Source organism: Ailuropoda melanoleuca, chromosome 10, assembly GCF_002007445.2.
Source record: "Ailuropoda melanoleuca isolate Jingjing chromosome 10, ASM200744v2, whole genome shotgun sequence".
Lineage (NCBI taxonomy): Eukaryota > Metazoa > Chordata > Mammalia > Carnivora > Ursidae > Ailuropoda > Ailuropoda melanoleuca.
Window position 1 is genome coordinate 27,210,136 of NC_048227.1, and position 27,662 is coordinate 27,237,797.

The 27,662-nt window shown below is 44.6% G+C and overlaps 1 protein-coding gene across 7 annotated transcripts in view; it reads right to left on the reverse strand.

The window, feature by feature from the left end:
• MRTFB (myocardin related transcription factor B) overlaps nt 1-27,662 on the reverse strand; it is a 179,906-nt gene that overhangs the window by 19,185 nt on the left and 133,059 nt on the right. For 5 of the 7 annotated variants that reach the window (XM_019798389.2, XM_019798388.2, XM_034670350.1 and 2 more), the window contains 7 exons: nt 18,314-18,448; nt 15,706-15,953; nt 10,837-10,969; nt 9,035-10,063; nt 7,255-7,392; nt 4,353-4,511; nt 3,858-3,995 (listed from right to left, as the gene is read on the reverse strand). In XM_019798389.2, coding sequence (XP_019653948.1) covers nt 3,858-3,995; nt 4,353-4,511; nt 7,255-7,392; nt 9,035-10,063; nt 10,837-10,969; nt 15,706-15,953; nt 18,314-18,448 — 1,980 coding nt within the window. The remainder of the gene's footprint in view (nt 1-3,857; nt 3,996-4,352; nt 4,512-7,254; nt 7,393-9,034; nt 10,064-10,836; nt 10,970-15,705; nt 15,954-18,313; nt 18,449-27,662) is intronic. The other 2 variants (XM_019798392.2, XM_019798391.2) reach the window with 1 other exon arrangement.

Sequence of the window (27,662 nt, forward strand, 5' to 3'; positions counted from 1 at the left end):
TGGCTTTGAAAATCAGGGGGGGCAGGAGTCAGAAGGCGATAGGGAACTGAGATTCTACTCTTCAAGGGCCAGTGCATTTTATCACTTGGTCTGAGACCCCAGCAACAGAAGCGGCAGTTGGGAAAGTGTCCGGGTTATATGAGGAGACTTTTTATTTTCTCGGGCATGTACTGGAAGAGCAGGGTTCTGTGGGAAATCTGTGTATGCATGTAAATACTGGTGGGAGCCAGCTCTGACCCTGTCCATCTATCCTTATCTCACTAGTGCTGCTTGCCCTGCCCACCAGCACACCCAGGGAAGTCTTGGCCCAGTCACAACAGCAGAATGCACACAGGCCACACAGAGGACACCCCTGGAGCGCCTGGTTCCAGTGAGCAGCGGGGACTGCTGGGCCTCACAGGATGCCTTCTACACAAGGCCACTACTTTTAAGACCAGGAGATGTAGCTAGCCTACCTATACACAGAAACAAACCCGGAGTCAGACAAAATGAGGACATAGAGGAATATGTTCCAAATGAAAGAACAACACAAAACCTCAGAAGAAGGACTACATGAAACAGAGATAAGCAATCTACCTGATAAAGAATTCAAAGTAATGGTCATAAAGATGCTTCCTGGATCTGGGAGAAGACTGCGTGAACTCAGAACTTCAACAAAGAAACAGAAAATATAAAAAAGAGCCAATCAAAGCGGAAGAATAAAATAAATGAACTGAAAAATACACAAGAGAGAATCAATAGCAGATTAAAGGATGCAGGAGAACAGATGAGTGATTTGGAAGACAGGGTAGTGAGAATCATCGAAACTGAACAGCCAAAAGAAAAAAAGAAGAGAAAAAATGAGGATAGGTTAAGAGACCTCTGGGACAACAAATGTACAGACATTTGCATTGTAAGTGTCCCTGAAGCAGATTCTGAGAGAGAGGAAGGGCCAGAAAACTTAATAGCTGAAAACTTCCCTAATCTGAGGAAGGAAAGAGCCAGCCAGGTCCAAGAAGCACAGAGAGCTCCAAACAAGATGAACCCAAGGATGTCCACATAATAATCAAAATGTCAAAAAATTAAAGATAAAGAGACTCTTAAAGGCAGCAAGAGAAAGGCAACTAGTTACGTACAAGGGAAGCTGAGGCTATGAGGTGAGTTTTCAGCAGGACCTTTGCCAGAAGGGAGGGGCATAGTGTATGCAAAGTGATGAAAGGAAAAAAACCTACAACCAAGAATACTCTACTCAGCAAGGCTATAATTCAGAACTGAGGGAAATATAAAGAGTTGCCCAGGCCAATAGAAGTCAAAGGAGTGCATCACTCACTAAAGGGGCCTTACAAGAAATGTTAAAGGAACTTCTTTAAGCAGAAAAGGCCATAACTAGAAGTAAGAAAATTATGAAAGGAAAAAGTGTCACTGGTAACAGTAAACATGTAGTCACGGTAGTACATCAGTCGCGTATAGAACTAGTATGAAGGCTGAGAGACAGAAGTATTAAAACCGGCTGTATCTACAGTAATCAGCTAAGGAGTTCACAAAATCAGAAAGATGTAAAATATGACATCATGTACATAAAAAGGGGAGTAAAAACGCAGTACTTCTACAATGTGTTTGACTTAAGCAACTATCAACTTAAAATAGAGTACTATATACATAGGATATTACATATGAACCTCATGGTAGCCACAAACCAAAAACCTATACTAGATACACAACAAAGAGAAAGGAATCCAAGCATTACATCAAAGAAAGTCATCTAATCACAAAGAAAGCAAAAGGAGAACTATTATTTTTCTAAAAGATTTTATTTGAGAGAGAGAGACAGAGATAGCGAGAGAGACCAGGAGCGGGAAGGAGAGGGAGAAGCAGGCTCCCCACTGAACAGGGAGCCTGATATGGGGCTCGATCCCAGGACCCTGCGATCATGACCTGAGCCAAAGGCAGACACTTAACTGACTGAGCCAGCCAGGCGCCCCAACAAAAGAACTATGAAAAGAAATACATAAACAGCCAGAAACAATTAAAAAAATGGCAGTAAGTACATACCTAGCACTCTAAATATAAACAGACTAATTGCTCCAATCAAAAGACATAGGGTTACCAAACAGATAAAAAAAGATAAGACCTATCTATATGCCACGTGTAAGAGACTCACTTCAGACCTAAAGACACATACAGACTTAAAGTGAAGGGATGGAAAAAGATATTCCATACAAATGGAAGTAAACAAACAAAAAAACCAAACCGAACAGATGTAGCAATATTTAAACAGACGTGGGGTAACTGGGTGATGGGCATTAAGGAGGGCTCTGGTGTAGTGAGCATTGGGTGTTATATGCAACTGATGAATCACTAAATTCTATCTCTGAAACTAATAATAGAGTGTATGTTAACTAAACTGAGTTTAAATAAAAAAATTAAAACAAAACAGACTTTAAAGCAAAGGCTGTAACAAGAGACAAAGAAGGGCATTGCATAATGATAAAGGGATCAATCCAAAAAGAGGATATAACAACTGCAAATATCTCTGCACCTAACACAGGAGCCCCTGATATATATCTATACATACATGCACAGATACGTATCTATCTATCTATCTACATGGGGCTCTATCTATATATATAGATAAAGCAAATATTAATAGACTAACGGGAGACACTGACAGTAATACAGTCGTAGTAGGGGACTTTAACACCACACTTAAACCAACTAATAGATCATCCAGGCAGAAAATCAATAAGGAAACAGTGGCTCTGAATGACACATCAGACCAGAAAGACTTAATAGATATATACAGAATACTCCATCCCCAAACAGCAGAATACACATTTTTCCAAGGAAGACACCCCGATGGCCAACAGACTAGAAAAGATGCTCAACATCACTCAGCATCAGGAAACTACAAATCAAAACCACTAGAGAGCACTTTGTACCAGTCAGCACGGCCTGCATCAAAAAGACAATAGATAACAAGTGTAGGCAAGAAAGCGGAGAAAAGGGAACCCTGGTGTACTGCTGGTGGGAATGCAAACCGATGCAGCCACTGTGGAAAACAGCATGGAGGGTCCTCAGAAAATTAAAAACAGAGCTACCACATGATCCAGCAATTCCACTTCTGGGTATTTATTTGAAGCAAGCAGAAATATTCATCTGAAAAGATATACGCACCCCTATGTTTACTGCAGCATTACTTACACTCGCCACGATCTGGAAGCAGCCCAAATGTCCACTGATAGATGGAGGGATAAAGGATGTACTAAACACACACACACACGAATATTACTCAGCTCTAAGAAAGAGTCTGTTTGCCATTTGTGAAACGGGGATGGACTAAGAGGGAATTATGCTAAGTGAAGTCAGAGAAAGACAAATAGCAAATGATGTCACTTGGAATCTAAAAAACAGAACAAAGGAACCAAAAGAACAGAAACCGACTCAAAATTACAAACCACTGGTGGCTGCCGGAGGGGATGAGGGGTGGGGGTGGTGCAGTAAGTGAAGGGGCTGAAAAAGGACAAATGTCCAGTTACAAAGTAAACCACAGGGATGTAACGTACAGCACGGGAGATACTCAGCAACTGTGTGTGGGACCCACGGTGTGGGTCTACACTCATGTGTGAACTACACTTAACGCTGGTGAGCATTCCATACTGCCTATCAATGTCGAATCACTGTGTCGTACCCCTGAAACGAATATAATATGGTATGTTGACCTACTTCAATTAAAAAAAATTGCATTTAAAGTGCAAACAAGGCTCCTGGCTCTGAAGTTTGTGTTTGTGTCACGGCAAGTACATCTTCGACAAAGGATTCCGTGTGAGGATGACACCCCAAATGTAAGCCCGTGGACCGTGGCCACTGGCCTCACTTACCTCTGGAAGGGAGGACTGGGCGCTGCGCGTCTGCTTGATGGCCTCCTCGTAGCGGGGAGGGTCTTTTGTCTTGGGGACCGGGCTCCCAAACAGGGAGTGCTGGACGACACACTGCTGGGGTGGCGGGGGCGAGCCGGGCTGAGGCAAACAGAGGGACGCACACGTCAGGTCTGGGCAGTGAGCTTCCTCGAGCCCTGGCCAGGCAGGGCTCTGCCCTCGCACAGGACACCCATCACGGCAGTTGTCAGCTTGTGAGCCTCAGGACCCAAAACCTATGCGGCTGACGGTGGGGGGCGGGCTCTTGTGAGGGAAGGGCCATCTGGACCGTGGTAACAGCTAAGCTGCCCCAGAACCACTGTCACCACAGTAATTTGGCTGTTTTGTCCCATGCACACTGCTACTCAGTCACTCCAAGGCGAGAGCGCTGGCTGTTGGGATGCTTTTGTACCCCAAGAAGCACGCCCTGTCGCGGCTGCTCCGTGCTCACAGCATTACCTTATTGGAAGTGGTAGGCCCATTCTGCAGGGAGGGAAGTGGGGCGCTTCTGGACTGCAGAACGCTGGTGGGTGTCTTAGTAACAAAGGGCTGCTGGACCGCTGGAGCGGGTGCTCTCGGGTAGGGGAGAACGGTGTTCGACGCCGAGGTTGTGAAAACCTGTAACGAACCAATGTTTACCATTCAGTGTGTTTACTATAAAGAGCCACCAAGTATTCAGTGTAGGGCTTGCTGGGCGCAGGTCTCCAAGATGACTGCTCCCTTCTGCTGCTGTAGCCCAGAGGCAGCCCTGACAGTACGGAAATAAATGGGTGGCACTGGGTTCCAGGAAAACTTTATCCAGAGACCGGGGGTGGGGAGAGCAGGGAGCAGGCTGGACGTGGCCCTTAGGCCACTGTTTGTCGACCCCGATTTTCCAGTGTCATCATCCCTTTACTCAGTGTTCTGTCTTTGACGGTGGCATGGACCGCATCTTCTGGGAATCAGCATTTACTCAGTATAATTTTTCTCTTAAGTGATGGCTGAATTTCTCCTCTTTTTCACCAGGGTGATCTCGTTTACTCTCGTGGCTTTAATGCTCACGATTAAGCTAGTAACCCCCAAACCCACCCCTCTTTTCCAGCCTTGCTCCCAAGTGCCACGGCCACGTTTATAACGCCTACAGACAGAAATTTGGGACATCTCGAATTTAATCTATTCCAAAGTAAACTTTCCCCTTTCCTCCCACCACCTCCAGCCTCTGAGGAAAAATAATTCTTGGTTTTACCTTCATTTATTTTTAAAACTCTGCTAAATGGAGCTGTCAGTCTCCTCCGCTTTCTCCCCTCAGCGCTCACACAGCTTCGGAACGCCTCCTGAATCAGGCCTCTGTTCTCTGCTGTCCTAATCTGGGCCCTTGCTACTGGTCACTGGAAAACCAGCACGGCCTCCTTGCTGAGCCTCCCTCCCCGTCAGCCCTCCACAACAGTTACAGCCTTGGCACCCACACCTGATCGAGTCCCCACACTCCCTGGCTCCTCTGTCCTTAATGGTAAAACCCTCCTCTCTGGCTGGCATGTGAACCTTCTACCACCTGGCCCCTTCTCTAGCCTACCAGAATGGCCACACGTGCTGTGGCCCCACTCAATTTTCCAGTTTCTTGAACATTTCTCCAAATTCTTGCAAGGCCCCATGTAAAGTCTGCCCCCTCTGCGAAGCTAACTTCTGCTCTCTCAGGAGCGGTGAGGATCCCCTCCTGTGGAACTGCCAAGTGTGTGTTTGGCCCCCATTATGAGCCAAAGGTTTAGTGACCTTTTACAAACGTATGGCCAGAGTGTGCTTTTGCAACTGTATTTCACAGGACTGATTTACTTGTAAAAATATCTAATATACTTTATGACATGTATTCTGAAAGAGAAGAAGTTACCCCTGTATTTCTGTTGTAAATATATATATGTATTTCTTAAGCGGGAAGGTGTATTTATGTGTGTGTCTCTGTATCCCTCCAAACGGTACAGCTGCTCTGGGTGAGGAGTTCTATAAGTGTACTCCTCTTTGAAAAAGTTGAATTTCCTTATATTTGGTAGAAGAATTTCTTCCTTTAAATTGGAATTAATGAACCCTAAATCTAGTATTTTGAGACTTAGTAAGCCCTTATTTACCCTGTCTATACCATGTTTTTCTCTCTCCTCCCTAAAACAAATGGTCTTGACATCTGAACCTTTACTAAGCTTATCACTGTATTAAAATGTTATTCTGAGCCCAAAGTAAGTAATACACAAATATAACTCCTTGCTCATTGCGTTTCCCAGAGGAGATTTCAGAAGACAGCACGAGTTGATGTGACTACTGATGACCCCAGGCATTGTTTCTGTCTGTTGCTCAAGTGGTCTAAGCCCAGACAGTTCAACCACCTTGGGCCATGTCTACAGGTACACCTAATTATCCAAGTTCTTTTATGCTGAAGATTAAAATTCTGGGACTAATAAATCTCAAGGTTTAAAATAGTAAGACCTGGGGCAACTGGGTGGCTCAGTCGGTTAAGTGTCCAACTCTGGATTTCAGCTCAGGTCATGATCTCAGTCACGAGATCAAAGCCCACGTCGGGCACCACGCTGGGCATGGAGCCTACTTAAGATTCTGTCTTTCCCTCTTCCTCTGCCCCTGCCCCCTCTAAAAAATAAATTAAAAAAATAAAATAGTGAGACCTATTTTTGAAGCCTTTAAGAGTTTTCTGACAAGGAGATGTGCACATAGCTCCACCTACTGGATAAGGGAATTTTGGTAACTTCTGGGGCTATCACATCAGAACTTTTTGGTGGGAACACATGCAGAAGTTACTGAGCACTAGACCAAAATCACTGTTTTAAAGACGAGGAAAATAACACTCAGAGAAAGTAAGTGAACTTTACACCAGGCCAACCATGTAGGAAGTGGGGACCCAGAATAAGCAGACTCGGGCCTTCTGGCTCTCAATCTGCAAGATGGCAAACTCTTCAATACATAAAGGCCGTACTCAAGGTAAACCTTTCAGAAAGTATCTTTTTCATCTTCGATATCTCTTCCCAGGGAACAGCACTTACCGCCCCCCCCATTATTAATTTGAGAAGATATTTATTTTAAACCCCAGAAAATCCTACACATGAAGATTAAAAACATACTTTCAAAACTTTTACTTGGAAAGGGGTGTAACGGTTAAGATGAGCTATCTTTCAGTATTAAAGAACTCTCTTCCCCAAATAACTGGGTAATCCACAACCTGATGCCACAGGCCCGGAGGCCAACCCGATGGGGGGCAATCATACAGAAGAACAAACAGGAGCTTCCCATGAGGAGACTGCTTTGCGGACGGATGCCTGCGGGCTGGCAGGGCAGGCGACAGTACTCCTTAGCGAAAACCTGTCACCCATTAGCCTTCACCCACCTTTCTAACTTGCTGAGGCTGACTGAGCACATGGGGCGTGAATGTGTCTTGCTTCTGAGGTACGGTCTGGGCTAAGCCTGAGGACAGGGTGGCAGTTGCTGTCTGAGGCTGAGTCTGGATTCCTGCTTGTGCTGGAGTCTAGGAAGCAAATAAAGAAATCAATTTCATTGTTAAAAACAATCTCAGAATCAAGAGTTTAGACGTGGGGGCACCTGAGTGGCTCAGTCCGAGGAGCGTGCGACTCTTGATCTCAGGGTTTCAGCCCCATGTTGGGCGTAGAGGTTACTAGAAATATATAAATAAATTTAAAAAAAGAGCTTAGATGTGGAATAATGGGTCATGTGGGGCTCATCTGTGAAATGAAATAAAATATTTACAGATCCACACTTCATTTCATCAACACATAGATTTGAGCCTGAATTCTAAACCAGAGAGTGAAACCCCAGACCAGTTATTTTCATGCTCTGATTGCTTCTTAAGTGGCTTAAGATTTTCATCTGGAAATTTTGAGAAAAGAGAAAACCCAAATAAAAGCCTACAGGAGTTCTGCACATATTAGGTCAGGTGTTATAATAATTGGAACAGCAGCAGGGAGATCTCTGAGGCCCAACTGCCCAGACTCCTGCTTTTAAGCTGCAGGGTGTGCTCCCTCTGGGGGCAGCCAGCCACACGCTGGGGCACGCAGAGGTCCAGAACAGAACACCATTCTTGTTCTGAGAACATCAACTCTACTGGAAGATTTGGTGGGAAAAAAAAATGTGCAGAAGAGCTATATTAGAGAGTCGACCTTCAATTTTACAGGCACTGTAAAGGTTAAACAGGGAAATTAGAATTTTTGCACAGGCCAAGGGCCTCAGGTCATGCTTCCTAACCCCAGAGGTACGGGACCACTCCTTTCCGCCATTAAGAGTGTCTGGGGCGTCAAAGTTGAGGACCGCTGCCCCAGATGGTTTCAGTTTACCTGTGGCCCACACATTTTGTTGAAACCTAGCAAGATGCATTACATAAAACAGCCTGAAGTCACTACATGCGTTATGTAGGCATAAAAGGAGGCTTCACGCCAACCAGTGTCTTATCACCTCTCTCGACAACATCCTCCCTCCGAGGTTTGTGGTCACATTTCCCTTAGGTGCCCAACATGCCTTTGGCATCTTCACCTCACTGGTGCCTTTCAAGAATTACATTTAGGAGGCAGAATGCAGGAGCAGGCATCAAAGTGAAAGCTCCGTAGTCAGAATTACCCAGCTCTGGCCTGGAGCAACTGACCAAATCTTTCAAGGCCTCAGTTTCCCTATCGCAAAATGGCTGTTATCACTTAGATCTTCTGGAGGAAGGGAGGGCTAATGAGTAAACCATTTAAAGTAGATGGGGCGCCTGGCTGGCTCAGTCGGAAGAGCGTGGGACTTCTGATCTCAGGGTCGTGAGGTCGGGTCCCACACTGGGTGTAGATATTACTTCAATAAAAAAATAAAGAACGTGATGCTGTACCTTGCGCACAGAAAGCGCCCAGTGACACCAGCTACTCTCACGATACCGTAACTAGTCTTTACAAATGCCTGCGTGTGATACGGTGCTCCCTACAGATAAAAGGTATGGGAAGTAAAGCAGCAGCCCTTGTTCGTGTTCGCCATAGAGCAACGGTGCTAGCGGTTAACATTTCTGGGTCCCCCCCCTTTCCTGGCACCCCGGAGCCTGGCGTGGGGGCGTCGGGGAGAAAGCGTGGCCAGCTCCTGCTGTCGGCAGGCTGTAAGGCAAAGGAGTTAGAAGACACACTTCACACCTGGAGTTTGAGGCTGCCTACGGGGAGCTGCACTGAGGTGACACCGGAGCCCGGGATGGACAGTGGCAGCAGCAGCTGAGCAGTTTGCGTGGTGAGTAAAGCCTGAGGCGGAGCGACAACGGCAGGCGGCGGCTGTCCCTGCGAACTCACGTAAAACTGCGGGACGATGCTCTGGGGCTCCGCCTGCGCCACGGGCACCTCCTGCTTGATCACCACCGCCTTTTTGGCCACCAGGGCCTGGCCCCCCGTCGAGAGGGGCTGGCTGGGCAACGGGCCGGGCGGCCTGGAGCCGGAGCAGTCGCTGAGCGAGGTCTCGTCCTTGACCGAGGAGCCGGCGCCGCTGTGCTTCTGCTCTAACTTGGCCGCCGGACTGGCTACGGAGCCGGCCTGCAGTTCCGGCGGCGGCTGCTGCCGCTGCCCTCGCTTTTCCACCTCCAGCTGCATTTTCAGAACTTCCACGAGCTTCTGCTCTTGTTCCAGTTTCCTCTTGAGCTCCTCGATCTGCTTCTCCTTCTCCTGCAGCTTGCGGTCCTTCTCGGCCGCGTCCAGTTCCAGACTCGACAGCGTGCTGCTCGTGGGGCTCGGGCTGTCCTCGGTGCCTGTCACTCGCAGAGGGGACGACCCCAGGAACTGCGACGGAGACATCATGGTCATAATCTCTGTGAAAGTGTCTGCCATGTTTGTGTCCTCGGTCCCGAGACTGGACTGCTCCGAGGGTGACGGTGAGATGGGCAGAGGGGAGTTGACGGTCTCAACGTGGGCGACGGTGCTGGTGCTGGTGGGGGGCAACTCTGCCTTGAAGGAGGAGCCTGAGCTGGTCACGGGGTTGTGTAGTGTTGTGACGGGCAGTGCCACGGTGACTTCTGGGTTACTGGCGACGATGGCAGACGCGGGCACTGCCAGGACACCCCCGGCGCCGACCCCGCTGCTGGTCATTTCCTGGTAGGGTTTCAGGCGTTCAATGAGGTCCGGTTTGGTGCCTGACACTGGAAGACCCCTTAACTTCAGTTCTGTCTTCAGTTCCGATACCTGCAAGTACAAACAAGTCACACCTCCTCTTTTGGCACTGCAACTTTGGACAAATGTACGGGACACCTCGACGGGAAAGGGGCCTACATCTGTCAGCTCCCTGTGACTACACACAGGCGAGCGGGAGGGTGTCTCTTCCTAACCCACAGACACGCACAGCTACACACCCGAAGCATTGCAAAGACCAGTGATCCAGCAAGGATTTAGGTCCAAGGATTGAAAACCAGAAACCATGATGGTAAGCGTCACATTCACTGAGTAATGACCAGGTGCCAGACACTGTCGGATGTGCTTTATTCTTTCCGTTCATCCTCACAGGAGCTGTGGGTATTATTATGGCGATTCCTAGTTCACACAGGAGACGGGGGCAGAGAGAGGTTGACTCACTGTGGTCCGAGCTACCACGGATCACTGAAGGCTGAGCTGGGGTGGAAACCCACGCAGGCTGGCCTTGGAGATCAGATTCTCGACTGTGTACATTTTTCCTGCTTCTCCCAAAATTGGCAACAAGCAGGGAAGAACAAAACCCGCCTCTGCTGTCAGAACTGGTTTGGTGTTGGCACATGGTATATGCTCAATGTATGAGAATCATTACTGGTCATTTTAAAAGAAACTTAATGGATGTAAACAGAAAGTGCGTCTACAGAGGTTATCTTATGTTGGTAAAGTTGAATGTCTACTGGAAACTTATCTACACATGCTAGACAAATCTGGCAAATCATTTATCTTTCTGTGGTACCTATGGGTGAATAAATCCTACTTGGAATTCTCACCTTTAAGTCATCCAAGCTAGAAGGCAGAGGTCCCGGCTTTCTCACAGGAGCAGATGTATTCTGTCTTGGAGTGTTAGGTGTGGTATTGTTCAGAGCTGAATTCCCACTGTTGTTATTTTTGTCACTGAGTGGCCTTCAAAAGAACGAGAAAGTGAGAGAGTTTATAATAAAATAATTTCTCAATTTGGCATTGTTTCTGCTAACAGTTTGCTAACTTGTGAAGAGAAAAATGCCACGGTCATGGGTTGGAAGACTCAATATTTTGAATATATCAATCAAATTAGATTACAGTGAAAATCCCTGCAAGTTTTGTTTGCTTGGTCGGTAGAAATTTAGAAGGTGATTCTTAGCTTTCTATGGAAATATGAAGGACCAAGAAAGGCCATGGCATCCTTGAAGAAAAGCAAAGTTGGAAGAGTTGTACCACCAGATATCAAAATTCATTACAAAGCCAGTTATGAAGATGGTATGGTGCTGGGGGCAGAACAACAAATGGAAGAGAACAGAGAATCCAGAAACAGACCCTCACATATACAGCCTCCTGAGTTATCACAAAGTTGGCACTGTCGTGCAGCAGAAAAGGGTGGTCCTTAGGATAAATGGTGCTGGGCCACATTGGATATTCATACAGAAATAAGTAGGGCCCTTGAATGACCCCTACGTCACACCATCTTGAAAACCTAAATATGAATTATGAAGACAATAAAGCTTCTAGAAAACTTAGGATAGTATCTTCATGTCCTTTGGGTAGGCAAAGATTTCTTAAACAGGACACAAAATTCACTAAGGAGGACACGTTAAAGAGTGAAAAGTCAAGTCATAGGAGATATTTGTAATATGTATTTATGACGGCCTCATATCTAGAATATACAAAAGTCTTAAAATCAGTAAGAAAAAGGCAAAACCCATGGGAATATCGGAAAATCCTGAACAAGCATATCACAACAAAGTATATCCAAATGGTCAATAAATGTATGAACTAGTGTTTAGCCTCAAAAGATAGGAAGAAAATGAAGAAAAGCACAACAAAATAGCACTGCATACCCAGCAGAACTGCTGTAAAATGACTAAGACTGTGGACGCCAAGTACCCGGAACGTCCCAAGCTCGCAATCATGGCTGGTGGAAGTGCGAGTTACCACGACCACTTTGGAGAACCGTTTTATGCGATCTACTAAAGAAAAACCTACACCTTTTGACCCAGTGGCATTCCAGGAAGGACACCTGACAAAGATACTCCTACATGAACCGAGAGACACAGGTGAGAATGCTTACTACGGCGTTATTCCTACCAGCCCCAACCGGAAACAACCCAACTGTCCACTGAGAGGACGATGGGTGGATCAGTTATAGAACACTAGATGGGATAAAAATTAACTGCTGCTTCCTACACCAGTGCAGAGGCATCTCACAAACACGACGCTGAGCAACAGCAGCCAGACACCTAATGTGTGTGTAAGAATGCACTTACGTAATGTTCAAAAACAGGCGAAACTAATCTATGGGATACGAGTCAGGTAGTCACTGAAGGGGATGCAAGGGGGCCCCCTGGGGATACTGATCATGTTCTACTTCTTGATTAAGGTGTTTACTTGGCATCCATTTTCAGTTATGATGTATGAGCTTCTCCATACCCTATACTTCATTTAAAAAGGTTATTTAAAAAATGTTGGTGAAGCTGTTGTACTTCTGTACTGATTTTCCTAAATTCCTTTCCGTATCAAAACCAGGTCCCCATCGAACTTCTTCCCCGTTACTCCTGGCAGCAGTGGCATTCCCTCTTCTGGGTGGCTGGTATCTGTTTGAGAAAGGTCCACGTGCCAGTTGAGACTGGAGAGCCAGTTTCATTATAGCTCCAGGTTTTACTGTTGTATAAGCCTTGGTGCTGAAGCAAGGAGCCTCTGAATTCCATATTCTGAAAGAGGGAGAGGCCCCCAGTTAGATGAGCTCTGTCAAGTGAGTTTTAGGAAGATTGTGTTTGAAGCCATTTCTGGCCCTGTCAACAGCTAACTCTTGAGATCCATTTTGGGGTCTTTGAAAATCTGCCTAACTTTTGTGGCAGTTAAATATTTTAAGTATTGGAGATGAAGTTTCTTGAAGTTTGGATGGAATGACAAATGTTTTTATGTATCACTTTTTTCCTTTCTAAAATTTCAGTTTTAAAATCTTATATTAGAATTATGAAAACATTTAATGTAAATCAGGATTTCTCAACCTTATTTTCATTACTTTCCCTGCAAGGAGCTTTTTTAGATTTCATTTTTCCTAATCAGCCTCCCAGTGAAATTTTAATACCACGGATGGACCGCGTAATTACCTACATACTGTATGTATGCCCATGCCTTCTTAAATAAAATGTGCAAGATTCCTCCCAACCAACTTGTGCTCTCTTATGAACAATATTGTCTCCTTGAGAAGGCACGATGTAAATTAATTATTCTATTCGTGCTGTCTTTTCAGCTGAGATGCTATAACACCCTGCTTGTTACTGAATGTGATGACAGTGTAGATGAGAAATCCAAAGTTCAGACACATGAAGGGACCTTCCAGGACCCCCCACCAGTGTGCGGCTATGCTGGGACCACAGCCCGGTCTCCGAAGGCTGCTGCTCTTCCCCTGGTACCAGAAGGCTGTGTCATCAGGTAAAGTCCCACCGCTGTGGGTACTATGGGACTTCCACATTGTTTCCTGTGCCGGAATTTTGGTGAAAAGAAACACCGTAACAGAAAACAACATCTCCACTTTCAGGACGTGGAAATTACACAGAAGTGATGCTCGGTCTTTGTGTGGTGAACGAACACAGAACAATAAGTGATCTTTCCTCCTTGCTCTTTTAGTGGGATGCTTTCCTTGGGTGGGTGGCTTGGCTGCTGCAGTGGTGGGAATGTTTATGGAGGAGAAGGGGACTGTAGCCTTTGTGGAAAGACGAGGGACTGTGAGAGGCGGGATCCTCCACACCTCAGATGTACTCTTCCCATCTACAGACCGGCCCCGCACAATTTCTTCCCTTACAGACAAGACTGTTTCATAGGTCACACACACACACACACACACACACACACACACACACACACACACACACACAAAATCCTTTATGGGATTTTCAGTTTAACAGGTTTCCTTGCCTGGGAGTAGGGTCAGTCATTTCAGCTCTTCCTGGAGTTACTGTGAGGAGGAGGGTGATGTCACGTGCTGAGCACAGCGCTCGGTGCATCATAAGGGGCACAGAGATGGGAGCCAGGGTTAGCGCTCGCATCCCTGCTTCCCGCTGCCAGAGGAGGGCAGCGGCAGGGGAGGACGCCTCCCTCGGGCCCGGACAAAGCTGTAAAGCAGCGGCCTTTTGCCTCTGATACTCTTCCAGTTCTCTTTGGTCTTCCCTGGTTCCCTTCCAATGTCAACATCTCACTCAGGCCTGCTTGCTCTTAAAATAATAACATGCTACACAAATTCTTTCTTTCTTCATCTCTGTGCCCTGATGTTTTAGATTTAAGTGCTTTACAGTAAGGTCTGAATGACTAATAGGTCTAATCTTCTTTGAGATATTAGGATCTTAAAAGAAAAAAGTGAATTGATAATCGTTAGCATATGAGGAGATGTTTCTGAACAGAGGAGCTTTTTAGTGTGTCTTACTCCTTTTCTACTCCTAGGAAAAAGGGTTCCCTATGGAGGAATGCTTAGCATACATGTAGAAAGCAAGAGTCAAGTTTCTACAGATCATAAATTGAGTGGCTTGATCACCAAAAAAATTTTTTCTTCTAATGAAATTTTGCATCTTTTTGTTTTAGAGTTTCTTTCTGTGAGTTGAATGTAAGTATCCCTTTCTCCTGAAAACTGAGGGAAATGAGAGATAAGGTCTTTGCATTTTTATCTATGTTTCCCAGAAAATGCATACTGAGGATGGCTATCTAGAAATTTCTTTTAGCACATAATTAAAATTTGCAATGGAAGTCTTGCTACAGATTCAGTCTCGGAAGCTGGCGGAACTCACTTCCTTCTGTCTCTCCCAACTGGCCTCAGACTGTGGAAACATATTCCTTCTCCACAGTTGTTGGTCACCAAGACCTTTAGTTGTCTTTGAAACATCTCTCATCTGTTCCTTCCTTCCCGTTATCAACGCCCTTTCATCTTCTCACATCTACTTTGTTGTGAAATTTCTGTTTTTCCTATTTCCAGACTTCCCTTCATGACCGGCATCAAACTGTTCTTCCTCGCGCTTTGATTCCACCGTGACGACCTTCTGAGTCACCTACCACATCAAGATTCAAGGCTGCCTGGTTGCAAGTCCTTCCAGACAGTGGCTCAACTCACTTTCGTCTTCTACTTTTCTGAAAAAGCTAATCACATTCTTTATTCCGGCTATTTTCCCCCTCACCCAATAACCAGGCATCGCCCACTCCTTCCTCTGTTCTTGCACCATCATTATCCCCCCTTTGCTTGAAAGGGCCATTCCCTAGTTTTAGGCTCTTTCCCATATACATATCCCGCCTTTTCCCTAAAGCTTTCCTCGACCACTCCAGCTTCTACACTCGCCTTTTTTTTTTTTTAACTGTTCATAAGAGGTCTTACACTTTTTACGCTATTCTCATAGCACCCACTACTATTTGGGTGGATACCAGACAAATCTTCCCTGGGTGAGTAACTGTGAAAAGTCGTTTCTAACTTGAAAGGTTCAGAACGGAGTTCAGAGGACAGAAAGGGCGCTGGCACGCCGGCTGCCTTTGCGGGGAGCAGGGCCAGCCCCTGGCTTCCTAAGCTCTGGGGACACGGAGCCCCCGCCAACCCCAGCAGCCGAGCCGTGCAGGGGACGGCCCTCGCAAGAGCACCGGGCCACGAGGCGCCCCCGCGGCCCGCGCGGCCCCCAGCCCCGTACTTGAGCGGTGCCGGCAGGATGGTCTGGTAGTTGTAGTGCTGCTGCTGCTGGCTCAGGATCTGCAGCTGCAGGAAGAGCTGCTGCTGCTGGAGCAGCCGCGCGTAGTTGGAGTCCATCTGCGGCTCGTTCTTCTCCCCCTTCTGGTCGGGGGGAATGTACTGGTGGTACTTGAGCTTCTTCACCCGGGGCTTGGGGTCCTTGCACTTCTTGCTGCGGTGCTTGTCGTTGGGGTTCTTGGGATGGCTTTGCTGTTTTCGAGAAAAAGAGAAGAACGTTTTAAGCGAGGCCATCCCACGCGGCCTCTTCCAGGGTGTGCCTCAAGGAGCGGGGAGAAAGCGGTGGTGCGCCTCCGGAGCCGGAGACGCCGCCTGGGACAGCGACACACCAGACATGTTTCCAGAGCGAGGAAGACATGCGTACGTGTCCTCTGACCCAGAAATGTGGCTCCTTAGAGCTTGCTTTCTCCTGCCGCCTTGCTCCCTGAGAGTAAGGGAAGGCTACTCAGCTCGGCATGAGCGAGTCAAGTTCAACAGTTACTGCGGGTGTCTCGTGCAGACACACTTCCAAGTGCTTATGTATATTATCTCCTAGTGAAAAGAGGCTGCATGCTCAAGATACAGATGGGAGAAGACGAGGGATACTTCACTATAATTGTGTACTATTTTTTGGTCATTAAAAATATATTCTTTAGAGGATATGTACAAACAAAAATGCTTCTAATGGAACAGAGGAGACTATAAAGTTATGTATTTTTTTAATTTTTAGAGGGGTGGGGGAGGTTTCGACCTGAGCCGAAACCAAGAGTCAGATGCTTAACTGACCGAGCCACCCAGGTGCCCCTCAAGTTAATGGATTTCTGAGGAAAACACACACAAAATGTTGCAATCTCACAGTATTAATCAATTCATCATCATCTGCTTATTGTGCTATCATTAACAGATTTTATTCCTGGTCTTTTCAAAGGGATTACAACCATGGATGGAGTCTGGGTTACAGAGACTGCACTCTCCTATGTACTGATGAAACCACTGCCTTGGCCGATCAGGAAGCCTCCTACAGTAGGAGCGAGGGGGACAGGCACAGAGTAACCAGCATGCCTCAGACTAAATCTGCTCTTACCTAGTGTCTGACACGTTCTCTCACCAGGTGGGGGTGGAGAACAGCTTTCCTCACAGAAAACCCCACAGAACCGTGGTCTGTTTCCGAGTGTGCACCCGTCTTTTCCTCTCCTAGTACAGTCCTCGGCTCCCAGACCCCGCCTCTGAATCTCACATTATTCAACAATGCCTCTTGCCCTAGAATCAAAGCCCTCCTTAAAGACACTAGTGAAGAGGAGAAATCAGAGAACAGGAGAGGCAGAGAACTCTTAGCATCCACAGAGACAGATGGGTCGGCACCCAAACTGTCTCTGTGCCGTCTGCGGCACATGCTTGGGGATGTGGGCAGAGGAGGAGAGCTGGTGATATTAGCTCAGCTGCCACGTGCCACACTCCGGAATTTTTGGCTCCAACACTAAGTGATGGAGGAGGGTGAGATACATTCATTTGTGTCCTGAGGCCGCAGACACTGGGCTGCACGGCCACGGAGAGGCTGGAGTAGAAAGAGAAACTTCCCTGCAGGAGGGCCAAGGACATAGGACAGTGCCAGAGGGTGGGCGGAAGTGAGGAATCTGCACCAGCCTAACGGCCTCCAGAGAGTGCTGCCCCGTGTTCCCTGGGCAGGCAGAAAGAAGGCTCGCCTGCCCTTGGGGAGCCTGGATCCTTCCCAGCCTCATTACTTCCGGCCTCACTTCTGGAAGGTGCCAGGAGGGCTGGCTCACTCTCCAGAGTCCTTTCTGAGTTCTAAAAGTTTGACATCAGTGTTCTGCTCCGTTTGCCGAAGCCGTATCTGAAATGATGACACTATTCCTCTATCAACCCCCCCTTATTTAGCAGTTCTAAATACACTTAAAATAAAACTTTAAAAGTATACTATATATTAGGAATTTTGATCTTCTGTGGGGCTTGTTCTAGCTGGATTATTTGACCCAGTAAAATGTAGGGAACGGTGCCACCAATCTGCAGCTTATCTGAAGAACAAACCAAGCTTGGACAGGCCAAAGCTGCTAAATCAAACAATGTAGCCGCTTGTCTAAAGCCTTTAACCTGCCATGTAATATATCTGGAATAGCGCTGAGACTGACCTTGTGTATAAAATCCAAAACTATGTTACCATGAAAGACATCTGTTTGTGAGGCTCATGACTCCCCAGTGCTGTGCTACGGTGGCTCTATCTTACTCCACTCCCAGTGTTTGTTTCATCTTGGCAGCCTGGATGGTGCAGAACTGGGAACTGCTGATAAAATGTATCCTAAAGCCTTTCTGCAGGGCTCTGGGAGTTTCATGGAGATCACATTTTGTGCGGTTCTTCTGTGACTACAGAACAATAGGGCATTTGTTGAAGGTGGTAGTTTCCAAGACTAAGGCGTGATCTAGCAAGTCTGCCTGTGGTTTTGTTTTCAAGGCTTCAGACTGAAAGCTAGGCTGGGCAGTGCAGATTCGTGCCCTGTGTTCCACACAGACAAGCCACTGGTAAAGACCTCAAACCAGCGTGTGTACAGGGAACCCACCTTTACCAGCGCTGGCCCAGGCTTTGCTGAGGACACAGTGTTTGTGGGGACGACAGGCGCTGTGGACCTGGTTGGGGGCTGATCCGTAGTAGGAGTTTTCAAGAATTCAGGAACTGCTGGGGACACTGAAGTAAACTGGTGGAAAAGGCAGAAAGGGAATAAGTATGTGAACTCAATGACATAAAATTAGAAAAACCAGAATTAGAAAGGAATGACCTCATTTTTTTCTTTTTTAAGTCCACTAGAAAAGAAACAAAAGAAAAATATACTATTATGTCTGAGACCCAGATGGTGGAATGACATGCTTTACCTCACGGAGCCAATTAGTTAGTCTTTGCCCCAACAGCAATGAAAAGCTAAAGCTAAATGAGGTTAGATTGACTCCACCCTCTAGTGTTTTCTTAGAAATATGGTCAGAACCGCCCTGTTTTGGCAGAAGAAAAGTCCAAGACTCTTGTAAAAATGATCAAAACAATACGTGACACTTATAAGGCTCTCTTGCTGTATAGATCACAGTAATAATCCCGGTGAATTCAGATGTGATCTCTCCTCTTTGTTACAGGGTCTGAACAATCCTCTCCGGCACACCCCCGATCCAGGGCCTGGCAGCATTTGGTAAGAAGGCGCCCGCTCCCTGCAGGTCCACTCCACGTGCGGGTCCTTAACTGTGCTTTTACAGTGTATGTCCCCATGTCCAAGGCTGACTTGTACTCTCCTTAGCCATCCCCCCATCCTTTCCCACAACAGGAGGGCACCCGCCGAACGGATTCTGGTAATATCGACTTGTTTCACTGATGACACACCCTTGCACCTAAAGCAAGAAGCTAAGTTGTTACCAAGGCCAAACCAGCAACCCCTAAACCTCAATTTGGAGTCACGTATTAACAAAGGAAGCTACCTAGGAAGGCCTTGGTAGGTTTTATCAACAAACTAACAACCCATTTCCACTAACAATCTACTTGAAGTAGATTTTAAGTATTCACTTACTGGAAAGAGATCTTACTGTTATAACAAATCAGTTCAATGTTGCACAGTGATTACTACATGGACTTAACTATGAACAGCCTTGTTTTAAGGAAAAATACCTTCCTTTATCACTTCCACTCCCCCACGCAACTCTCGAATTCATTACAAGAATCAAAGTCATTTCTTTTGCTGATGTATTTGGGTTTAAGAATAGCACACTGTATTTTTCCTCCTTAAAATAAATGACCTGAGAACTCAAAGGCTATTTAGCAGCAAGAAATATGAAGCTTGGCACATACTAGTTACTCAATAAATATTTGTGTAATGGGTGAATGGAAATTCCTTGTGGCTTTACTCATGCGGGGTGAGACTCTCAAGGCCAGCTGGGACTGTGAGTATGTGTGTGGGTGTGCAATGAACTGTGCTCGCCCATGTGGGCTCTCTCCCCGAGCTCGCTTTTCCTTCTTACCACTGACTTCAGCTTGTAAGTAATTATAACAGTGTTGACAATAAAAAGACTTGACTTTTCAAAGCTGGCTACACGGTAGCCCCTCAGCCGCGGTTTACCGTTCTGCATTTTCAGTGACCTGTGAGCACCTGCGGTCCTGAAGCAGATGACCCTCCTCTGACAGATGGTCACAAGGTCAACAGCAGCCTAAGGCTACGTCACATGCCTCCATCGTTCACCTCACTTCATCTTGTCACGTAGGCACTGTATCCTCTCTGTCATCACCACGAGACAAAGGAGGGTAAGATATTTTGAGAGTGAAAGACCACATTCACCTAACTTTTATTACACTCTATTGTTAAAACTGCCCTATTTTGTTACTATAGTTGTTAATCTCTTACTGTGCCTAATTTATAAATAGAACTTAACAGTGGTCGGTACATACAGGAAAAAACAGTATACACAGTGTTGGGTACTATCCGTGGTTTCAGGCATCCCCTGGGGGTCTGGGAATGCATCCCCTGTGGATAAGGGAAGACACTGTACTCAGTTTCATTCAAACAGACGCCAAAGAAAGGAACTTATCCGAGAGACTTGACACCTGTGTTCCAAGCTGACTTTTGCCCGCAAAAGGCCCTGAGCCAGCTGCCTACTCAGTGAACCTCTGACATGAAGTGGAAGGTCAAGGCCAGCTAATCACTGCTTTAAAGGATGTGGTTTTATTTGTTTTCCTTTCACTTTGCACATTTTTTTGGAAGTGAGGATATTTATCTCCAGGTCAATTTTCACACAGGGGAAAACATTCCTTGGCTGTTAAATAATTGGCATATGAAAAAGAATCACATATTTGAATATATATATTTTTATATATGAGAAATAAATAAATAAATTTCCTTGCAGATAAATTCTACTAACCTGGCAAGCTATTTTACCAGTCCAGCCCCCACTGACTGATATGATAGCAATGATGCATTTGAGAGTAGTCAGTGTTAATAATCTGAAAAATAATCCAGAAGCATGAATGTGGTATCAATTATAATACGTATGAAAATGTTTCTCCTGTATTTCTAGACCTTGCCTAATTGACTTCAGCCTTGATTACAGACACTCTCATCTTATTAGCTCTTTTGGTATTTCAGTGTGACTTTGCTACTCAGAAAACCACAGACCCCAGTGAAACACAAGACTAACCCAACTGAGATACAGTGATTATTAATATTACCTAATCTGAAATAAATTCTGGTTAAAAAGGGAGAAATGTCTGAACGCTTCTTCACATTTCGCCAGTCTTTTTTAATGTGCTTTAGAAATGACCCCTCAAACAGTCCTACATCCTATCTAGATGTTAGGGTCCTGGTGGCTGGAGTTACAAAAAAAAAAAAAAATTAAATATCAGTACTTTCGAAATTACAGTATTCCAAAAAGGATGAAAAGAATATCCAGGCCATAAAGGATACTACACTTATTTTGCTCCACGGTAAAATGAGCAATATGTTAAAATCTTAAAAGACTGTTTTAAATGTTTAAATTTCCACTGAGACCTAAGTTCACCTTTTGTACTTTCAAAATTTAATCACAAAATGATTCAGAATCTTTTCTCCAAGGAAATAAAAAAGCTGCAAACTTTGCTTTGTTTTATTGGATCTGACCGCTGTTCCCAGGCTACAGGTCTCATGACCTCCAAGTCTTCAACTGTCATCATGACACCATGACAAGAAATGTCAGAAAAACATTGTTGTCTAATGATGAATATTTAGCCTTTAAATAAAACTGAAAAAGAAAGCACTTTGAATCTTAAAGACTGACTTTTCTCTTCTTAGAAACTGCTAAGGAACTAAGAGGCAGCCCACGGAATGGGAGAATATATTTGCAAATGATGCTACAGATAAAAGACTGGTATCCAAGAGCCACAAAGAACTTCTCAAACTCAATACGCGAGAAACAAATAAATCATAAAATGGGCAGAAGATATGAACAGACACTTTTTCCAATGATGACATACAAATGGCTGACACATGAAAAAATGTTCAACATCATTAGCCATCAGGGAAATTCAAATCAAAACCACACTAAGATACCACCTTACGCCAGTTAGAATGGCAAAAATTGACAAGGCAAGAAACAACAATTGCTGGAGAGGATGTGGAGAAAGGGGATCCCTCCTACATTGTTGGTGGGAATGCAAGTTGGTACAGCCACTCTGGAAAACAGTGTGGAGGTCCCTTAAAAAGTTAAAAATTGAACTACCCTATGACCCAGCCATTGCACTACTGGGTGTTTACCCCAAAGATACAGACGTAGTAAAGAGAAGGGCCATATGCACCCCAATGTTCATAGCTGCATTGTCCACAATAGCCAAATCATGGAAGGAGCCGAGATGCCCTTCAACAGATGACTGGATTAAGAAGCTGTGGTCCATATATACAATGGAATATTACTCAGCTATCAGAAAGAACGAATTCTCAACATTTGCTGCAACATGGACGGCACTGGAGGAGATAATGCTAAGTGAAATAAGTCAAGCAGAGAAAGACAATTATCATATGATTTCTCTCATCTATGGAACATAAGAACTAGGATGATCGGTAGGGGAAGAAAGGGATAAAGAAAAGGGGGGTAATCAGAAGGGGGAATGAAACATGAGAGACTATGGACTATGAGAAACAAACTGAAGACTTCAGAGGGGAGGGGGTGGGGGAATGGGATAGACTGGTGATGGGTAGTAAGGAGGGCACGTATTGCATGGTGCACTGGGTGTTATACGCAACTAATGAATCATTGAACTTTACATCAGAAACCAGGGATGTACTGTATGGTGACTAATATAATAAAAAAACATTAAAATTAAAAAAAAAAAGAAACTGCTAAGGGAAAGCTCTGCTACAAAAGAAAAAAATTAGAGTAAATTTTTAAGCTGGTTAAAATTTTATCATGTATCAGGTGTCTGGGTTCCTTCCATAAAGATGATACACTTGTCAGGGCGCCTGGGTGGCACAGCGGTTGAGCGTCTGCCTTCGGCTCAGGGCGTGATCCCGGCGTTATGGGATCGAGCCCCACATCAGGCTCCTCTGCTATGAGCCTGCTTCTTCCTCTCCCACTCCCCCTGCTTGTGTTCCCTCTCTCGCTGGCTGTCTCTATCTCTGTCAAATAAATAAATAAAATCTTTAAAAAAAAAAAGATGATACACTTGTCAAGGACCAATTGCGGTTTTCTCGTAAGTTCCTTTTTTATTAGATTTCTGTATGCGATCTAGAGGGGCAGAAATTAGATATTTAAAAACAAAGCTTTTTTGTACTGTTGATTTTAAACCTAAAATAAATGTGTTTTTAATTCAGGAGGCAGCAGAGCTCTTAATTAAGATGGGAATATGCAAATAAATTCAAAATGCAATTATGCTTTACATATTGTTTCCATATTCCAATCCCCAGACAAATAAAATGAATACAAGTATGAATGAGTTGAATACGAATCGAAAACACATGCTTTGTATACTTAATAGATGGATCTTTTATGTAAATTCTAGTTTTGTTACAATCTACCGCTTAGCACTGACCACTGTTTACGTAATGCACAGTTAAAAGTTTAGGCCTTTCATTTTTAGAAGTAGTTGAACATTAAATTAATCTTTTAGCACAACATCTGGGGGACATTTAGCTGGTACCTGATGACCTGACTTGTAGTGAGGATTTGCATGTGTCCCTCATTTAAAAAATTATTTAAAAAATTTGTGGTAAAATATATTTAACATAAAAGTTACCATTTAAACCATTTCAGAGCATATAGTTCTACGGCATGAAGCGCCTTCCCACTGTTCTGTAACTGTCACCAAACATCCATCTCCAGAACTTTTTCCGTGAAACAACTCCCCATCCTGGCCTTCCACCAGCCCCTGGCAACCACTGTGTACCCTCTGAATGAGTCTCACTAGTCTGGGTAGCTCATAATAGTGGAATCACACAACATTTTCCCTTTTGTGTCGGGTTTATTTCACTGAGCGTAATGTCCTCAGGGCTCATCTGTGTTGTAGTGTGGGTCAGAATCTCCTTTTTAAAGGCTGAATCATATTCTATCTCATGGGTATACCATGTTTTGTTTAGCCACTCATTGGTCAATGGACACAAGGGTTGCTTCTTCCTTTGGCTGTTGTGCACAATGCTGCTCTGAACACCTGCTCCAGTCCCTGCTTTCAATGCCTGTGCGCATCTACCCAGAAGGGGAATTTCTGGATCACATGGTAATTCTAGTTTTAGCTTTTTGAGAGAAGTTCCATACCATTCTCTATAGTGACTATACCATTTCACAATCCCACCAAGAGGGTAGAAGGATTCCAATTTCTTCACATCCTTACCAACCCTTGTTAATTTTGTTCTTTGGATAGTAGCCATTCTGATGGTGTGAGGGGATATTTCATTGGGGTTTTGATTTGCATTTCTCTAGTGATTCGTGCTGTTAAGCATCTCTCTCTCTTTCTTTTCTTTTTCTTTCTTAATTTTTTTTTGGGGGGGCAGAGGGAGCGAAAGAATCTCAAGCAGGCTCCACACTCAGTGTGAAGCCCAACCCAGGCCTCCCTCACATGACCCTGAGATCATGACCTGAACCAAAATCAAGAGTCAGACGCTTAACTGACTGAGCCACCCAGGCACCCCTTGTTTATCTTCTTTGTTCTTTTTTAAAGATTTTATTTGAGAGAGAGAGACAGGCGAGAGAGAGGAAGAATGAGCATTGGTGGGGGGAGGGACAGAGGCAGAGAAGCAGACTCCCCACTGAGCAGAGAGCCTGACACAGGGCTCTATCGCAGGACTCTGGCACCATGACCTGAGCAAAAGTCAGACGCTTAACTGACTGAGCCACCCAGGTGCCCCTATCTTCTTTCAAGAAATGTCTATCCTAGTCCTTTACCTATTTTTAAGTCAGGTTACTTATTTTTCTGTTGAGTTGGGGGGGCTTGTGTATATATTCTCAGTATTAACCCCTTATCAGATATTTGATTTGCAGGTATTTTCTCCCATTCCATGGGCTGCTTTTCACTCTGTTGATAGTGCCCTTTGACACACACAAATCTTTCATTTTGATAAAGCCTAATTTTTTTTTTCTTTTGTTGCCTTGGTGTCATATCCAAGAAATCATTGCCAAATCCAGCATCATGAAGCTTTCCCCTGTGTCTTCTTCTAAGAGTTTTATAGTTTTAGTTCTTATGTGTAGGTCTCAAAGTGACTATGAGGGGCCAGAATGTGGAAGCAAAGTAAGTATTAGAATTACTATTATTCATTTTTGGTAACTGAGTTATGGTACTCACGCAGACTGTATAGTTGAGGAAATAATGGTATGTATGTATTTCTTAAAGAATACAGATAACAGTTGTCATGATGAGTCGTAAGAGCATGACGCAGGATGCTGTGCTGGAGAGGGGTCTTAGGAAGAATCTCAAACTGTTGGCTTAATAAGAACAAAGTCATTCATTCAAACCTGTGCAGGCCAGACAGATGCTCTCTTGATGACATCTGCCCTGGGGAACACTCGTGAAGTAAGGAGCTCAGTGCCTGGCCCAAAGGAGTGCTCAGCACATGTTGGCCAGTATTTTTTATCCCTCGTCTCAGTTAGAGTCAATAAACCTTGATTTATTTATAAATAAACAGGAAAGGCCTATTCTGTCGAATGTACACTTTAGGCACTTTCCTACTGGTCATGAGAGAACGGAGTTAGGAATGAGGATGGAACATGACTTCATGTTTAATGCTGAAACCAGCTCAAAATCGAATCATTAACAGTCCTCTTGGTATGTAAGTTATGGGAAGCAAGACTGCAAGGGTAACAGGAGAAATTATAACCAATATCTTGGATGCCCTAATTCAGGCCTTTATTGATAAGCATTTGTAATAAAACAGTCTAATTTTAATTATGTAACATACGTGTACATGGCTTACTGTTAGACCTTGCTCATCCTCTTTGTTCGCTTAAACCTAAGGTTTCTGTATTATTTGGAAAAGGTCATCTACCTGAAGGCCATCTTACTTGATGTGATGGGGAAAAAAGTACACCAAGTCCCCCTAATCTTGTCTGCAGGAGCGTATGCTGCGTAACTGACCCGCGAGGCTCCCCGTCAGCACTACTTCCAGTTCGCACAGGAGTTGTCCCCACAGCACAGACTGTGAAAATGAACACGGATCCTGTCGGGTCACACTTACAGGTAAGCGTGTGGGTGCTTAATGCAAATGATTAATTAAATAGCTTAAGAAATATGGAGAGAAAAAAAGTCTTGGGATGAAAAGCGCCAGTGAGATAGCTCCTGGTGCCCACATGTGGCTAGCTGTTCATAATTTTCTGCAGCTTTCCACTGTTCAAGAATTGCTTAGGCATAAAATAAACTGAGCTCCAATATGTGATGTGTGTTCCATTAATGTTCTGGCAAATTCCTTTCCAGCTGTACTTTGATCAGAATTGAAAAGAAACGAGAAGAGCCCAAGGAAAGGCAGTGTTAGTCTCCTACAGACCACACAGAAAGACATATTTCAAAGGATTTTTTTAGGGGTGGGGGGCTAAAATGTATGTTTTGAAGGAAGGACATGGTAGTGTGTTATACTGTCCACAGTGTGAAATCATTGTTTTACTGGGATTGAAAGAGAAGGGCCTGGAAAATCTGTTCTTTACCTAGATATTACGTGTTAATCTTTTTTTTTTTTGGTAGGGAATTTATCTTTTATTTGAATATTTTCCTATAGGACTCAATCCTCTGATATTTATCTGTGTGTTCTGAAAAAGAATTCAGGAGATAATATGTCATAACACATTTTGGAATAAAGCAAACCAGAAAGGTATCTTGAGCCTAATTTTCTTTTAAGTAATTGTCTGTAAATATAACTTTTATTTATTTATATTTACTTTTTTAAAGATTTTATTTGTCAGAGAGAGAGAGAGAGAGAGGAGGTGCACAAGCAGGGGGAGCGGCAGAGGCAGAGGGAGAAGCAGGCTCCCTGTTGAACAAGAACCCCTGATGAGGGACTGAGTCCCAGGACCCTGAGATCATGATCAGAGATACCACGGCAGACGCTTCACCAACTGAGCCATTCAGGCATCCCTGTAAATATAACTTTTAAAGAACCGAAAAGTAATTTGGCCCTGAACTTTATATTGGGCCCAATATAAAAAAAAAATTAATAGGGAAATTAGAAAAATGTGTTTAAGCCATGGAATTAAATGTGCAGCACAAAATGATGACTAATTAGCATATGAAAAACCTTGGTTCAGGCAAACAAGAAGAAAAGGGACATCTGTGACAGAGTTACTCCAAGTGTGATCTGTGGACCTCTGTTAGCTGCCTGCGGTGGAAATTTGATGCTACCCCACTACTCTTTTTTTTTTTTTTTTTATAGTGATCTCTGCATCCACCTTGGGGCTCAAACTCACAACCCCGAGATCAAGAGTCGCATGCTCTATGACTGAGCCGACTGGGTGCCCCGCCACCTGATTGTATTTTGCAAGAGGATTAGCCCACCATGCATTGGAAATTAAACACACTACCTAAAAAACAAACACATACTAGTCTTTCACTACAGGCAATTTGAGGACCACTGGTCCACCGTAACTTAAATTCACCATTAAACTCTTAGACTGAATTTCATTTTAAAGACTGAAAATTAAGACTCTCAAAGAATACCCCAAATAAAAGACGTTTATGTTGTTCTTTTGTTATCTTCTCTTTATACGGGCTACTTCAGTAATGGTGAGGAGATGGACTTTTGGGGGGGAATCCAATGATAATTCAAAAGCAGGAAAAAAGAAATTGCAGAGATAATCTCCTAGGGTTTTTCATTCATGAAAGCAATGAGCACTTGCTGTGAGCTGGACCCTGCACGTTCAGGATGAGGTCACTAAGATAAAATGAGGGGACACCCTGGCCCTTTGGAAACTTTATGTCTGATGAGAAGCAGTATTTTC